This window comes from Leuciscus leuciscus (assembly GCF_965113295.1).
Source record: "Leuciscus leuciscus genome assembly, chromosome: 19".
Classification (NCBI taxonomy): Eukaryota; Metazoa; Chordata; class Actinopteri; order Cypriniformes; family Leuciscidae; genus Leuciscus; species Leuciscus leuciscus.
Window position 1 is genome coordinate 10,299,704 of NC_138743.1, and position 17,217 is coordinate 10,316,920.

Genomic DNA, 17,217 nt, shown 5'->3' on the forward strand with positions numbered 1-17,217 from the left:
AGAAAATGAAATTGGCCTCAGCCCGTAGCTTAACATCTGGCGCAGTTTACTCTGGCAAGTCATGTGTTATTCAGGAGAGGGAAAACATGACACCCTCTAGCTTTCCATTTTTTTTCTATTTTAAACTTAAAGCACAAGAAATATGTATCTACTGTACATTGTTTTCATATATCGCTCTTTTTGACAGAAGAGGTAGACAGATTTTTCTCACGGCCCGTGACTTCCTGAGTGAATCCTGTCATTGTGTCTATCCAGTTTTCTTTGCTGTAGAGCAGCAGAGGAGGTCAGGGTTTGACACTGGGACATCTGCAAACACATTAATGAAAGTTATTAAAGATACACTGGGCAAAAAAATTCATTTGGCTTGAAGTTTGAGGTCTGTTTCTGACAATAGAGAGGTTTCCAATAGCATTTGAGTGTGTTTTGATGATTAATATAAACTTTGAACATTATTACTTCGCCTGGGTTATTACGTTTGGCAGCTTTGATGGATGGTGTAAGGACACGTCTTGGAAAGTTCGAATATTGAGTTGTTAGCCATTGAATAATTATGTAACGTTTTGGTTTGTGAGAATCTCTGACCTGTTATTGAGATCATCATGTTTTCTTTGGCAAGAGGAAACTTCCTTGAAGTGTCATGCACTATTATAGAGGATGGGGCCTAAACCTTCAGGCCAGCTGCAGAGACTCTGGGCCACAGCACACAAGAGAGCTGAAGCTCATGAATGCGCAACACATTCTGCACGCTGTTTCCTAGTGTACCGGGGTGGTTCATTAACTTCCATTCGCAAACCAGGCTCATTAAAAAAACGTACCTGTGGCAACAGAACTGGCCCCCTGACTGAGCTCCCGACTGGTTTCTCCCAAGGTTTTTTTTTTGTCCATTCTGTCACCTGATGGAGTTTTGGTTCCTTGCCACTGTTGCCTTTGGCTTTTGGCTTGTTAAGTTGGGGACACTTAATATTCAACAATATTATTGATCTGCCTGCATTGACACCATTAGGCCTATATGAGAACTGAACTAAGCTGGACGATGACATCAGTGCTTTATCCAGAGCGGCTATATACTGTATATATATAAAATTTTACTGAATTAATAACTTTTTACAAAACAAAAATTAACCATCACTGAACTTACTTAAGCTGGACTGTGACGCTATTTTATTCGAGATCTGCTGTACAGCAGAAACAAACTATTTTGCATTATAGTTTCCTGTTATCACTGTATAGCTGCTTTGAAACAATCTGTATTCTAAAAAGCACTATATAAATAAAGGTGAATTGACTTGACATTTCTGCGAAGTGATATTACGTTGCGTCGCGCATGTTTCGCGACTGTTTCAAAGTAAAATGTCCAGCGAGTGGCACTAAAAGCGTGGACGGTGTACAGTATTATCTGAAACAAACGTTGATTGTTGTACGCATCACATAATTGAAATATCCGGTGAGTCGTGCTAAAAGGTTAATGCACCATTGTGTTTTAAAATAACGCACACACCTACTAAACCTACCTGATAGTGTTAACAAAAACAATTGTGACATAAAACCGCAATTGCTGAAGCAACCATGCCATATTAGCTTGTTTCTACAAATCTTTGAGTTTGTTTTTTGTCGTGCCTCGTGATTCACACGCCTCCAAGAGTGTGTATAAATGGGCATGACGAAAGGTAGGGGCGTGGTGAAAAGTCTTTATCATTGGTCGCGAAAGCTGTCTGTCAAGGTGTCGTAATTTCTGTTGTAGCAATTAGAGAGCCTAAGTCCCTCCCCTCCGCTTCCGGCTCATGGGACCTTATTTCAGAAAAAATATGCATGGTCGTCAATGGCGAGAGACAACTTATCTTTTTATTCCGTCTGAACTGTGCCCTGAATTACACACATGATGCTTGTCAATTTAAAAGATAATTATAAAAGTCAAGAAAGTCGCAGTTTGTCATAAAACAGAAGAGTAACATTTAGTTTTATGTGAAAATCGCTCAATGAACTACATCTCTCGTCTCGCACTAAGTACGTATGTGTGCAGTCTGGTACAAAACACTCAGGCATGACGGCGTAACGTTACGATTATAACGTAAGACTATAGAAAAAATGACAGACGTTAGCTTCAGTAAAGTTAGCTTCATTCATTGAGAGAAAAGCTATGACGTCACATGTGCGCCTTTTGGGTTTGTAGTCTTTGTAATTACGTATTTTCACAGTCTTATACCTCAACAGTTTTACATCAAACTGCGACTTTCTTGACTTTAAAATGTATCTTTTAAATTGACAAACATCATATGTGTAATTCAGGGCACAATTCAAACGAGATCAAAATATTTGTTGTCTCTCGCCATTGACTACCATACAATATTTTTCCGAAATAAGGTCCCATGGTGGTCAACCGGAAGGGGAGGGACTTAGGCTCTCTATTCACCTTTCGGCACGACCACTGAGCTAGTGAGCTACTGAGCAAGTTGTCAGAAAATGGAGTAGAAAGTAGCCTACATTTTTACAGGTTTAATTTATAAGTGAACTGAACAGAACAGCTAACTGCATAGAAACGACTAAATAACCACACAGAACACACTAATAACTGCATAGCAATGCCCAAGCAACCACTCTAGCGATAACCCTAGCGACTGCACGGCAACATAACAACAACTTTGAAATCACATAGCAATGGCCAAGCAACCACTTAAAAACAACCAAGTGCATAGCAATAAGCCATAGTACCTTTGCAACTGCATGACAATGTACTAAAACACTCAGAACAGCTTAGCAACTATTTCCCAAAATACTATATCATCATGGCACCGAGTTTGTCAAGCATCACTCACGTTTTATCATTATTTGTTATTTATAATTCATAATATATTCAATATTCAAATGCCCCAGAGCATGACATCATATCCACTTGCCTACAATCATTGCAGGGTCCTATAGGGGTAGACATCTTGCTTGAATATTTATTTGGCTCCCTCTCCTTTCTACATGCAAAAGTCACAAAATACACAGGCAACCAAAATCTAGTTCCACTGGAACTCATTAGAATATTTTCAGCTTAGCTGTTGCCATTGGGGTTTAACGATTCAGCTGGTTCCCACACAGTTACTATTATGTTGTCATTCCCACAAGGAATCAATTTCCTATGAAAAGTTGTTTGGTACCCAAGTTTTCTGGATCGAAATGTTTGATTATATCATAATCAGCAAGTTAGATGAAGGCTGAAGATCAATTTGCACAGTACTGAACTTGAGAAAGAAATAATGGGATAGAGGAATAAACAGATTTCTTAAAGAAACAAAAGGGACTGGGAATTACTAGGAATTAGGGATCTAACACCACATTCAAATGTCAATCATCTAATGCTAATGCTTTGATTCCTTATTACAACTTAGCCATGATACAATAAGAGAAAGTAAAACTAAACTATAAAAACAACTCATTGCAATAATGTACATCGAGAGATGAAACATAATGGTCATTCAGTGACATGCTAATCAGACTTTGCGTTCTAACATTAGTGATGGGATTAGACAGACTTTTGATCATGTAGATCTTATTTTAGCTTTGCACTTGCTTTTGATTTGCTCTTTTCGTCGAAATGAGCCATATAACAATCCATCAAATAGAGCTGACCTTTTCACTGTGTTATGATGATGATTTATTGTCACATGTGGAAACTGTTTAAGCTTGCTAGTAGTCAGATATCACAGAGGCTTCTCATCACAATGTGCAACACCATGCAGCTGGCACAAGCTGTTTTAACACCTAAATAAAACATCCCATAAATACTGCAGTTTGGTATATTGAATGTGAAATAAAAACACATTATTTTGATGCTTTATATTTACTTAAAGTGAAAACGTCCAGTTAGGTATTCCAGGTTTCCAAAATGATTTATTTTGGTTGTATAAAACAAAGTTGCAGTTTAGTACTGATCACTTTTGGCCATTTGGCCTGCACTTTTTGTCTTTGTTTTTTTTAATTATTGAGTTTTTGGGCCTTTTTTAAAATGCAACATTGTGAAATTTTAAAAACATTGTGTAATTGCTGGGTTGATAGCAAATCATGAAAAGGCATTTCTCTTATTTGTTTCATGATTTTAGTATAAAAGGACAAAAGCAGTAATGAAAATGGTACATTACTTGCTTATAGTGAAGTTGAAAATGCTAAACAAAAATGCCCCCCTCTTATTTACATTCTTATAAACCTTTATTGTTGTGTAAGAGGAATAAATTGTATGCCAACGCATCATGGAGTCCTCCTCAGACACATTAACCAACGCTTAAAATTACTCCTGTTAAACTTATCCATATTTACAAATTGGAAAATCAAACCAGTATGAACATTAAAACTTAAAGTTGCACTGTTCAATTCCAATGAATGAAAATAATTGTCTGTAAAGGTTTTTGCAGGTTCATGCAATGCCAGCAAGTGTACAATTATGAGTTCACTATACTTTTCGCACAGTGTTTCATCAAATTTGTACCAAGGCTACCTTTGATGAGTGAAAATATTTGGTCTACTTGAACTCATAATAAAAATCGTGTTTCAGAGTACCTGCTCTGAATGTTCTGGGATTATGATGCAAATACAAAATGGAAAATGTTGCTGTATTATGATGCAAATACAAAATGGAAAATGTTGCTGTATTAATACATAAACTCCATAAAAAGCAAAAGTATGGTTTGTCAAATGTTTATCTGTCTTCAAATGCTGATGCTGGCGAAATATTGAGTCTAATGGATAGTGCCTATTACAATTAATGGTTTCATAGAAGCCTGCCTCTAAAACCATTGTTAAAACAAGATTGTGGTGAAGTGGCTCATGTATAGAATTGTGCTTGAGCTCTTTTCTAAGTGCGTTGAAAGCCTATACATAGTATATTGTTGTTCAGAGCAAACTCCATTTTTGGGGAATGTGCATGTGGGCCTCCAAGATTCCAAAGAGTCTCCACCATCGTCTTGTTTAGAGAGAGATCTCCAAGTTGACGTCTACTACCATCAACTACAAGAAACATCATAACCGTACTCAGAAAGGCAGTCAGTGTATGACCATTTGGGTTATTTTTAAGTTGTGTTCATGACTTCTGAGCAGGCTCCCCTGGTGGTCCAGGTGGTCCAGGCGGCCCTGGTGGTCCTACAGCGCCCTGTTTTCCTACCAGTCCTTGAGGTCCATGTACCCCTGGGAGTCCAGCTTGTCCCCGAATTCCTGGCGGTCCTTTGAGGCCAGGAATTCCATCCTTCCCAGGAACCCCCATATCACCCTTCAGTCCTTTTTCAGCACGAGGCCCTGGTTGCCCTAAAGACCCTTTCTCTCCCTTAAGTCCTGGCCCACCTTTCATCCCAGAAACTCCTTGCACACCTTGATCCCCCTTAATTCCCATAGCGCCCTTTAATCCTTGAGGTCCACGATTTCCTGCAAGTCCCCTGTCTCCTTTCAGTCCCGATACACCTAGAGGTCCTTTGGCTCCCGATTCTCCCCTGCTTCCCTTTGGACCTGGTGGACCAGGCATACCTATTAAGAATCCAGAAAAAAAAAAGACATTAGATTCTTCAAGAACATGCAAGTGAAGCTATTTTATAGACACTACAGCAGGGCTCTTCAAATCTGGCCCAAGAGGATCACTGTCCAGCAGAGTTTAGCCCCCAACACTAATCAAACGCCCCCGAACAAGCTAATCAATGTGTTCAGGTTTTTTATCAGTGTTGGTGTTAAACTCTGCAGGACAGTGGCCATTCAGGACTCTACAAGTAGATAACAACCTTTCAGAATAGTGAAGTTCTGGATCAGCTTTGCATGACTGGTGTCTACAAGCTTCATCTCCTCCATCACCAATGATAGGTTCCTCACATCAGATTCGAGGCGCACATTCAGTATCATGTACTGCATTCTGAGAGTGTCGGCTAGGTGAAGAAGCAGCAAGACTGTGTTGTTCAAGTTCTGCAAATCTTCAGTGTGACTGCCCAGTCTGGATTGGCAAGAGGAACTCTCTATGTTGATATATTTGTACATGCTCTGAACATGGCTGACGGTTGCATTGATGCTGGAAGAAACTGTGTCGATCTCCATTTCAATGGAGTTCATTCTTGCATCCAATGTCACAAATCGCTCCCCGGTCCGGTTTTCATAGTACTTCGTGTGGTACTGGTGGTCATGCATGTTCTCCTCGTGTTCGTCAATGTAAGACGAGACATTGTCCAGTTGCATCTGAAGGTTCATGACTTGCAGAGTGAGGTCATGCACCATCTCTGAGCTCATGCTGATTCGCTGGTGAGTGGCAGAGACGCCACTTTGAACGGCCCTCACGGTCTGCATGGTTACGCTGGCATTGGATTTCAGGGCACTTAAAACTCTGCTGTAATTCTGCCAGTCTGCTGTTATTTTTTGGAGCACCAAGGTCTCCTCTTCGGCCTTCCTCTGAAGAGCACCCATCCACGACGCACTAAGAGCAACAGTGGTGTTGACTTGTTGCATTGTGGCCTTCAAATCATAGTGATCCTCAATAAGGGTTTTCATCCCTTGATCGGTTTCATTAATGACAACCTGCCAGCCTGTTACCTGATCCAGGTATTGGCCCACAGACTGGTTTATACGCTTAATGATGATTCCATAAGTCTGGAGATCTCTCGTCATTCTGTTGCTGGATTGCGTAAGACTTTGCTGAGACTGGATCGCCTGGTCCAACTGCTGCTTTTGACCAAGTACCATCTTCTGGGTCTCCTCAAACTCCTTCTTCAGTCTGGCAATCTCCTCTTGGAATTGTGCAACATCTAAGCAGTTGGAATAGTTGTTTGCAGTGCTGATATCTACAATAGAACCACCAAACCATGAATATCTTGTATTGCTGACAAAAAAAAATAAAAAATACACTGCAGGAAAATGCAATAGTGTTTTAAAAGTCAGAGCTCTCTGTATGCACAGCTGTTTCTTAGGTCATTATTTCAGTTATAAATGATTTCTCATGAGTTTTTACTCTCTGAGGGGTTCACCGACCACAGGAAGTGAACCGAGAGATTAGATAAACAAATTAGATAAATCTAGCAAGCCTATTTTAAACAGAAGCAACTGTGTGAAAACATGGTTCTCTTTTTGCAGTTTGACTTTCCTGTTGTAGATCAGTGTTTTTATTGTTAACTAATACAAAAACTTTTAAATTAGTTTTTGGTAATTAAAATGAAGCTTAAATACAAATATTAGATGAAAAAAGAAATGTTGCCTTATTTGGCAAGTTTAAACTGAAGTATTAAAATGACTAAAAATGAAATAATTTAAAGCTTTGTAGAAATATAAAAAAACTAATAAAAATGACAAAAGCACATTATAAAATGATTAAAAGAAACTAAAATTTAAATGAAAAGTGAAAATATATTTTAAAAAATCTAATTATAATTTTTTTTTAAATAACTATACTAGTATATATAAATAATATATAACACTGTAATGCCTAGCAGTTCCCAAAAATTGATGTACCATAAAAAAAGAATTCTTACCTTTTATACTCTCCTGGACTTTGGAAATGTGTTTGTGATAAAATGATTCCTCTTCAGATAAGTTGTCAACTCTCCTGAAGACTGAAATGACACATTTATTGATCTTAAAACTGTCATTTTAGAGAATTAAGTGATGAACAACAATCAAACAAGCAAGCAAAAAAAAAATTGAGATAGGAATTTCTAATTCTAATAAAAAAATGTGACATTGCATAATATTGGAATGTTGGAACAGTTTAAGTGGTCTCAGTTTCCTTAGAAAATACACAGGTTTGGAATTCTTTTCTGAAGCTTTCTTCACACACCACGACTTAATCTTGGACTATGGGGACTGGTAAACTGTAATGGACCCTCGCTTGTTGTTGTAATTTATTTTCCAGCTGTATGTCTGCATGTCACCTGCTGTATTTTAAAAAAGTGCTAAAAGGACATTGCTTACTTTTTGTCACTAAACAGAATGCTTGAGTTACTTGATTTGACTTGTCTTGTGCAAACTTCAGATTCACTTCCTACATAACATTCTTTAACATAATAGCATGCATATTACACGCATAACCGCTTTTAACAACATTTTTGAGGAGTTAAAGCAATATGAAACAGATGTGTGGCATCATTCTGAAATATCTTGTAGTTAGGCCTGTTTTTTTTTTCCTTTAAATTAACCATCATCTTGTCATCATATTTAACCAAACAACATTCTTCTTGATTTATTTTGCCACAGTTTAGCCATGTTGTGGCCTGATGTGGTAGTATCCTGTCAGTACGACAATGCTAACAAAGTTCTTGTAGGAGGCCCATTGCATTTTAAATATGGATTTGTTGTATGTCATAATATTATTAGGAGAAACTTGTGTAAATGTCTTGAAGGTATATGATTCGCAGTTATTTCACTATTGACTTTTGTTATGCTTTCATGCTCGTAAGTGGGGCATTTGAGATTTGGCATATAACATCACACATGACGTGAGATTTAGAGTGTAGCTCCACACAGGGAAAGGTTTTGGCCTGCTCCTATTAAATCTGGAGATTGTTGACTTTATGAGCATAATGCTGAATCAAAACCCACACTACATGCTGTAACCATGTGTCTGATGGATGAAAATCAGGGTTTCCTGCATTCCTTTTCTCTGGCCCATATCTGTCTCCATTCCAGCTGTGTGTCTTCTCATGTGGAAATCCTCAAATTAATTTGATCCATTGCTGATTCAAGAACAAGTTTTATATCTACCTTTCAACTTTGATCGTTCACCTCACCAAGAAAATGATTGTGTTGAAAACACGGATTATTAGTGATAGTGTTGCAGTGCCGTGAAATCTTACCGAGGGTTGCCAAGACGGCCACTGCAATGATGAGCAAAGCTAAAAAGCCATAGAGCATTTTGACAGCTAGCTGAAGAGAATGTGTCTGCTGACATTTCATACATCCTCTTCTTGCCCTTCCTGTGTACAAAAAAAAGACACTCATTCTCATTAAGAAAACTGGTATTCCTATCAGATCTGAAATTTATCAGAACCATTATATCCTAACTGTTATATAAAATAAAAAAACAGTAAAGAGACTATTCAAATTGGACGTGACTAATAATTCAACTGAGCTTGCAAATTCGGTAAATAAATCTTTTCAAAGCCTAAGCGTCGACAAGAACTGAACATTTAAAACAGATGTACAATAAATCAATCACGAACAAAACAGTGGGGGATAAATGCCGACATGTACATACAAACACTTAAAATGTATTATATAAGTCAGACCATAGCAAAAAAATAAAATAAAAAAATAAATAAAGATACAAGATGTGTCATATCTGTGGAGATTACAGACAAAAAAAAAAATCACTACTGTACAACTCCTTTTTCCTTACTCCATCTTTTGTACTCTGTAATGCCTCATTAATAAGAAGAGCAATACGCTTTAAGAAAGATGATTTTTCTAACCTCTCAGGGGAGGAATTTCCTCTTCTTCTCCAGTTAAGTCCTCCTCTACAAAGAGAAATTGCACAAAACACGAATAAGTCACGGCTTTACAATTTATAACATCATACTTGAATGTAATCATAATCCTATTAAATCATCGTTCATCGTATTGGCTAATCAAACACAGTTCTTCTTGAGACTCATCATCTACCTCCTGCACAGTACAAAACACTGTACCATCATATTTTCATCATGTCAGGTCTCAGAGTTTAATTGCAGGAGATTATAAGAGGACAACTAGATCCACTGCAGGGATTAAGCACATATTTGGTCTTATAACTCTATATCAAGAGGGTCCAAATAAAACTGAAAGAAGAGAAAGTCTCCACATACCATTAAAAAGCTGGTTCTCGTAGCCACAATAGCTATCTGCAAGAGAGGGGAGGAAAAGCAGCAGGGTTGATTTATGTGTTTGCAAATTAAGGTCAATAGATTGAAATTTATCTCTGAGAATGATGATCACATTCGCTTTAACAGCAGAAACAATAAAACAAACTAAGAGTGGAAAAACTATACGGCCTGCTTGCTAGTACAAGACAAAAACTTGGACTGATTAGTACTATATGAGGTCACTTTTGGAAAGAGCCTAATATCAGCACAAATATACAAATATACTATTTTTTTTTACTGAATCTGATGGGATCTTTTGGAGAATTTATTCCCCTGGGTGGAATAACAAAAAAACAACAAAAAAAAACAAAACAAAAAAAATTAATGATAATTATAATTATAATACATACACACATACATACACACACACATACATATATACATATATATATATATATATATATATACATACATACATACATACATACATACATATACATATATATATATATATATATATATACACATACACTCACCTAAAGGATTATTAGGAACACCTGTTCAATTTCTCATTAATGCAATTATCTAATCAACCAATCACATGGCAGTTGCTTCAATGCATTTAGGGGTGTGGTCCTGGTCAAGACAATCTCCTGAACTCCAAACTGATTGTCAGAATGGGAAAGAAAGGTGATTTAAGCAATTTTGAGCGTGGCATGGTTGTTGGTGCCAGACGGGCCGGCCTGAGTATTTCACAATCTGCTCAGTTACTGGGATTTTCACGCACAACCATTTCTAGGGTTTACAAAGAATGGTGTGAAAAGGGAAAAACATCCAGTATGCGGCAGTCCTGTGGGCGAAAATGCCTTGTTGATGCTAGAGGTCAGAGGAGAATGGGCCGACTGATTCAAGCTGATAGAAGAGCAACTTTGACTGAAATAACCACTCGTTACAACCGAGGTATGCAGCAAAACATTTGTGAAGCCACAACACGCACAACCTTGAGGCGGATGGGCTACAACAGCAGAAGACACCACCGGGTACCACTCATCTCCACTAAAAATAGGAAAAAGAGGCTACAATTTGCACGAGCTCACCAAAATTGGACAGTTGAAGACTGGAAAAATGTTGCCTGGTCTGATGAGTCTCGATTTCTGTTGAGATTCAGATGGTAGAGTCAGAATTTGGCGTAAACAGAATGAGAACATGGATCCATCATGCCTTGTTACCACTGTGCAGGCTGGTGGTGGTGGTGTAATGGTGTGGGGGATGTTTTCTTGGCACACTTTAGGCCCCTTAGTGCCAATTGGGCATCGTTTAAATGCCACGGCCTACCTGAGCATTGTTTCTGACCATGTCCATCCCTTTATGACCACCATGTACCCATCCTCTGATGGCTACTTCCAGCAGGATAATGCACCATGTCACAAAGCTCGAATCATTTCAAATTGGTTTCTTGAACATGACAATGAGTTCACTGTACTAAAATGGCCCACACAGTCACCAGATCTCAACTCAATAGAGCATATTTGCGATGTGGTGGAACGGGAGCTTCGTGCCCTGGATGTGCATCCCACAAATCTCCATCAACTGCAAGATGCTATCCTATCAATATGGGCCAACATTTCTAAAGAATGCTTTCAGCACCTTGTTGAATCAATGCCACGTAGAATTAAGGCAGTTCTGAAGGCGAAAGGGGGTCAAACACAGTATTAGTATGGTGTTCCTAATAATCCTTTAGGTGAGTGTACATACATATACATATATATATACTGTATATATATATATATATATATATACTGTATATATACATATATACACACACACACACATATATATATATATATATATATATATACATATATACACACACACACACACATATATATATATATATATATATATATACACACACACACATACACATATATATATACAAAATATTATAAAAAAAAATGTTTTTAATAAATATTGAAATATCTCTTGGCTGCAACACCAAGGCGAGCTGCAGGCTTTGGGTGGGAAACACCATAGCTGTTCTGGCCAAATGCCACAAAAATAAAGGTGTGGTGCAGGACATAGCTATGAATAGAAAAAAGGATAAATGTTATTGCATACAGCACAACATCTGGAAAAGTATTGTCAGCAGAAGGTTATTCAGGCTAAGCTTATTTCAGCCACCCATAACGGTTAGTAACCTAATTAGCTGATGACTACCTGGAGAAGTACAACCAAAACATTGTATGAGGTGCTTCACATGAGGAAAAATTTGACTATATGCCATCAAAACATCCAAGAAGCTTTATCAACAAGGGACAAAGATAAAAAGGAGTTTTCAAACTGAATCATGAGGGAAGACCTTGTTAAGCCTGTTCCATTTTATATACTACTTGAGCACAAACATCAAGATGTGTTATGGTCTACAAGACCACCTATCTTCCACAGAGCTTGCTATCCCAAGGGAAGAAGGAATACACAAAAAACAAACAAAAATAATAAGCATGAAAATGTTTAGACGCCTCTGAAGGTTGCAATCTACCATGTTGCAGAGTCATGGTTTCTGGAGACAAACCAGGGTTTACTTTTAAAAAATTGGAAAAATTGGGCATCAACTGTCTGAAGAAACGCAGCACTTTGTGAAAAAATTTAGACAAGTTTAGAAGCAAACCACACAAAGGAATGATGACTCAACGTTCCTATTCCTTGCAGCTGAAGAGCACTGGGTTGGTACTGAAGGTCCTGAGAACAGAGTTGTGCCAGTCTGAGAACTTGAGGTATGCCAGTCATCCACTGCCAATGCTGTTAAACATCAAACTGTTTTTCACTATTGACACTATTGTTCAGCAAGCACTTTTAAAACAACATCCCTCAATACCACAGTCTTAGGGAGTTTGCACCTGCTTCGTTTTCTGTTTGCTTAAAATCTTGGGTCTGTATTTTTCAAACCTCAGGCACGTCTTGGAGCCATGCTTTGCATGCCAAACTTGCTAAGCTCATGGTGAGATTGTTTATACCTACTACTCAAGCCGCTGAGGTCAGGTCTACAGGAGCCAGAGTGCTAGGCAAAAGCTTGATGAGGGAGAAAGTGGAGAGACTTTACATATCCCTACCAGTCCTGGCTACACAGGTGGCTCGGAAAAGGTGCAACCTTGGGTCTTGTGGTAGCGTTAGTGTTGCCAACAGTACAGAGGAAAAGGAGGGGACCCTCCAGTCTGGTCTGGATGTCTGAATTCCCCTTGAAAACATTGCTTACAAGGAAAGAACCATTGAAAAGCACTATGGCAGGGTCAAGTACTTGAGAAGTATGTAAAGAGGCAGGATATTTAATTAGCTTGGCGGGTCATTCAAGGATCTGGAGGAAATGGAAAGTTTCTAGATTTCTTTAGGAGTCTGAGAGCATAAGGGCAACATGCCAGTGTTTAGTAAGGGTGGGGAGTCAAAATTCAAAATACAGTTACGTGATGTAAACCAAATTGAAACAAGGAGGCAGTCTTCAGTTTGCATGTTATGCAACAATATAATACAGTAAATGGAACTTAAAAAAATAAAATAAAAAAAAAAATTAAAAAAATCGAAATCTGGCCAGGTCTGCTGTTTTCTCTCAAAATCAACAGCATTTGTTGACCTTAGAACATAGAAATATAATTTAACTTGTCTGATATGGGGCACTGTAAAAGAGTATGATCCATTTAACATTAGTATGGACACAATTTTGGTAGCATTTGAAGGATAAAATCTTAAAACATCAGTTATCTCAGGTGTACAGCGCAAGTAAAACAGTCCACTTGGGCAGATGTTTAACAGTATGTTAACAACCAGCTATGAAAACAACATCTGTGCCCTGACCAAACATTACAGGCTGAAATTTCATTCTTGGTCGAAACACTGAGAATAATTAAAAGCACATGAATTACAATGGTGGCATGTACTAATCTGAGATAATAATATATTGTCAGTGCCCATTCTAAAGACTTGGTCACCAAGATTCACTTACTCCATCAAAACATGGTTGTCAAAATATTTAGTATTTTCTTCACAATATGTAATTTCTTATGAGGCATCCTTTCAGCTATCCTCTTTTCCACAAATACAGAAAGGAAATGTTTATACAACTCAAGAGTTGAGAACTCTTTGGATAAGTCTTAAGAGGATATCTCATGTCAGAACTTCACAATGTCAAAAGTTTGAGGTTTACCTCTTCAACACCTTCTACAGAGGCCAAAGATGTCTGAGGATTCTCCTAATCCTTCAAATCTTGCAATGTAAAGCTACTTGATGAGGCATTCTCAAGGGTAACTTCAGGAGCTTTGATGTCCAAAAGAACGAATTGGCATAGTGTACATGATCTCTAAACTGTGGGTTAAAGAGTTTGTCTAGTGTTCCCATGCCTTTGAATTGATTCACTTTGCTGAAAAGCACCAAAACACAGGAAACATACAGTAATACTGGTATAATGTGACCAGATGGATGCAGTGGGTATAAAACATCTGACAGGAATGCCTTGCAACTTGAGATGGGAAGCAGAGGCAGAGGGCAGGGTCTTTCCAAACCACAGAAACCCAACCACAGCTAATAAAGACAAGTGTCTCTACAGTTCTACTTGATGTACAACTGCTTTACACGCATTTTAAAAAGTATGTGCAGAGTTCAACCATAAAGTTCAATGGAGAAAAATTTAAAACATTCTTACTGTATATTGTAGTTAATGAAAATAAAGGAGTTAAAAAGTGGAGGTGAATCTCACCCATCTTTAGATATCTGCATGTTTACAGTCATACATTAATTATATTAAAATACATGTTCTGGGATGTTTTACAGCTTCTTAAAGACAACCTCATTAGGCTTTAAAAAAAGCAAAAAAATTCTTTGACCATTAAATCCTTGATCCTTGTCTTCAATGTAGAACCTGATTTCACCAAGACAGTGAAGATCACCAACTTTGTTGATCCTGGAACAACATTCTAATCAACCAATCAGACAATACAGTTTATGTCAACTTTAGACTTACAACCAGGGTTAGGTGCTTCTACATCAGGCCCTGTTTACACCTGGTATTAAGCTGCGCTTTGGTCGATCGGATCACAAGTGGGCGACGCTAAATACAGGTGTAAATGGGGTCTAAAATGTTTTGAGCTTGTCCACTTTCGACCACTTCCAGAGGTAGTCGAAAATGCATTCAACCGGATTGCTTTCGTAGTGTAAATGCTCATGTGGTTGAATGCGTTCTCGAACAACCACTAAATACTGCCTACTCTCCGCCTACTGACCTATTGCATAAACATCATGGCGTTTCACCATTATGGTGAGGTAACACCTAACCGCATTTAGGCATCATCTTGTGGCTATCAGAGCAGAAAAAAACTGCTGCTATTCGTGTTTTTCCATCGTCTTCGTGCACTCATTTGTAAATTACGTGAGCTGAGATCGTCCATTAGATTAAAAGATCTGAAAAATCCCATACATTTACCCGCCCATAGACCCTCTCTTCGAAGAAATCAGGAAAGAAGTGGTCGAAAGTGGACAAGAGAGATGGATTAAAACACCAGGTGTAAACGGGAATGTGTCTCCCTCGTCTACGTGATCCGATCCACCAAAACGCAACTTAATACCCCAATCCCACTAATTTTAGAGGTAACATATGGGAAGGGTTAGGTTGAGGTGTGGGAATATGGTTAGGAGTACATTTTTGGACAGTAATGTTGTTCCAGGCTCAACAAAATATGTTGACCCAGGACATGTCTAACTCTGGAAAATCAGGACGTGCTGTGTTCAGTTATAAACAAATATGTTGATCAAGAGCGTTTCATTAGATCTGATACACTTCAATCAGATGTAACTAAAAATAAGAAGAGCCTGCTTGCCCCTTTCTGTCTATTACAAATAGATTCATTGGTCAGATCTTGGGAAAACAGCTGAAGGGAATGTATGCGTGTGCGGTTAACACTGGCTCCACACCTGCTGCCCACACTTGAAGAATGAAGAACTTAAAATCGCACATCTCTCACAGCATGAGGAATGCATTAGGAGCCATGCTCTTTCATGAGTCTCTGGTTTATGCATTAAAAGAGAGAAATGTTTATCTTCATTTTGGATACGTTTCCTATAAATTCAAGATCCTACCACCAAAGGATGCGGATCCACATGTTCCAGTTGCCTTCAAAAAGATCTCGCACGCCTTTTATGAAAACCAATGGTATTATATTATTCTGTGCTGAATAAAACCAGCATCTAAAATGTTGCTCCATTGGTATGAGTCTAACTGAAAATTCAATAGCAAATAGTGTCAAGCTGAGAGTGGTGAAGGTATGATGTATTTTGCGGTCAAAATAACAGAACCACAAACTCCCATCCAACATCAACAGCTCCCTGCTTTCTCTAGAACCTCGGAGTTTCAGTTTTGAATGTGTGCTGTCAACACGCTCATGTTAGCCAGTATTTACAAGTATTTCTCACATGAATAAAAAAACAAAAAACATATTAGTCAAAGTATGAATCAATAAAAAGAAACATTGCTTTACCTTTCATGTTGATTCTGTAAAACACCCCAGGTCAGTTTGGTAAAGACGAATGTGGAGACTTGAGACCAAATATATTTCACCTGTCTGAACGTTCAAACTTGGGATGTATTTCAAAGACTCATCAGACTCCAGAGCATCAGTCAAGAAGAATACCGGTTTGCTTACAAGAAATAAGTCACTAAATCTGCAGACTAATCCAATGTCGAGGACACTTGTGGGCACAGCATCCAACAGCTGGTGTGTCAAGAGGAACCCTCTATAACATGCTTCCTCTTTGCTATAGAACCAGTGGAAAGTAATACCTTGGACAGTAACCATGTGCAGCTTTGGGAAACATGCCGGAGAGAGGGAGTGATTGTTTCTGTGTGGGAAAGGGAGGGAGAAGGAGGAGAAAAGGAGGTGGGACACGGTGCATGTGCTTCAGTGAGTCAGTCTTGAGCACTGGCCTAATTGTTAACAAATGTCTGGTATTGGAGCAACAGGCACCTTTATCTTCTGTGGCCTCTTGTTATTGGAGATTTACAAATTATGTTTGCCAAAAGGGACATGCTGTTCTTCAAGAGTTTGTTGTTGAGAGGAGAGGATAAATATCATTGTGCTATTAATGAATGCTAAAGTGCAGATTTATACTTTTTGTCTCAACTACAGTGTATATATTACTTAAATACCATTTTTGTTCTATTGAGCAATATTATCATTCAGTTTGAAGTCAATTCAAGTCATTCCAGTCATGTATCTTTATACAAAGGAATAAGAAAATGAGAATTTGGTTCACAAAAAAGTTTGGAAAATCTATATGGACAAAATTCTTTGTAAATCCCATAAAACGGGATTTATTGATATATTAAATTAATTAACCATGATTATTTTTTGTGATATTGTGAATAAAAATATGTTATTTTCAATAAAAACTATAGTTATAG

The 17,217-nt window shown here is 38.1% G+C and overlaps 1 protein-coding gene across 1 annotated transcript; it reads right to left on the reverse strand.

The window, feature by feature from the left end:
- Nucleotides 1-1,621: 1,621 nt before the first annotated feature.
- Nucleotides 1,622-16,658, reverse strand: scara3 (scavenger receptor class A, member 3). The gene is made up of 7 exons (XM_082148244.1): nucleotides 16,295-16,658; nucleotides 9,780-9,815; nucleotides 9,408-9,452; nucleotides 8,793-8,912; nucleotides 7,473-7,553; nucleotides 5,745-6,788; nucleotides 1,622-5,496 (listed from the first exon to the last, which is right to left on the reverse strand). Exons 1-7 carry the CDS (start codon nucleotides 16,299-16,301, stop codon nucleotides 5,060-5,062), a joined length of 1,770 nt encoding a protein of 589 aa, XP_082004370.1. The 5' UTR covers nucleotides 16,302-16,658; the 3' UTR covers nucleotides 1,622-5,059.
- Nucleotides 16,659-17,217: the final 559 nt, after the last annotated feature.

Bases quoted from the DNA above. Each gene is read 5' to 3' on its own strand.
- scara3 (XM_082148244.1), bottom strand. The intron at 8,913-9,407 runs GTTAGAAAAATC...TTTTGTACACAG, and splicing joins GGAAATTCCTCCCCTGAGAG to GAAGGGCAAGAAGAGGATGT. The intron at 6,789-7,472 runs GTAAGAATTCTT...GTTCTATTGTAG, and splicing joins AGTCCAGGAGAGTATAAAAG to ATATCAGCACTGCAAACAAC.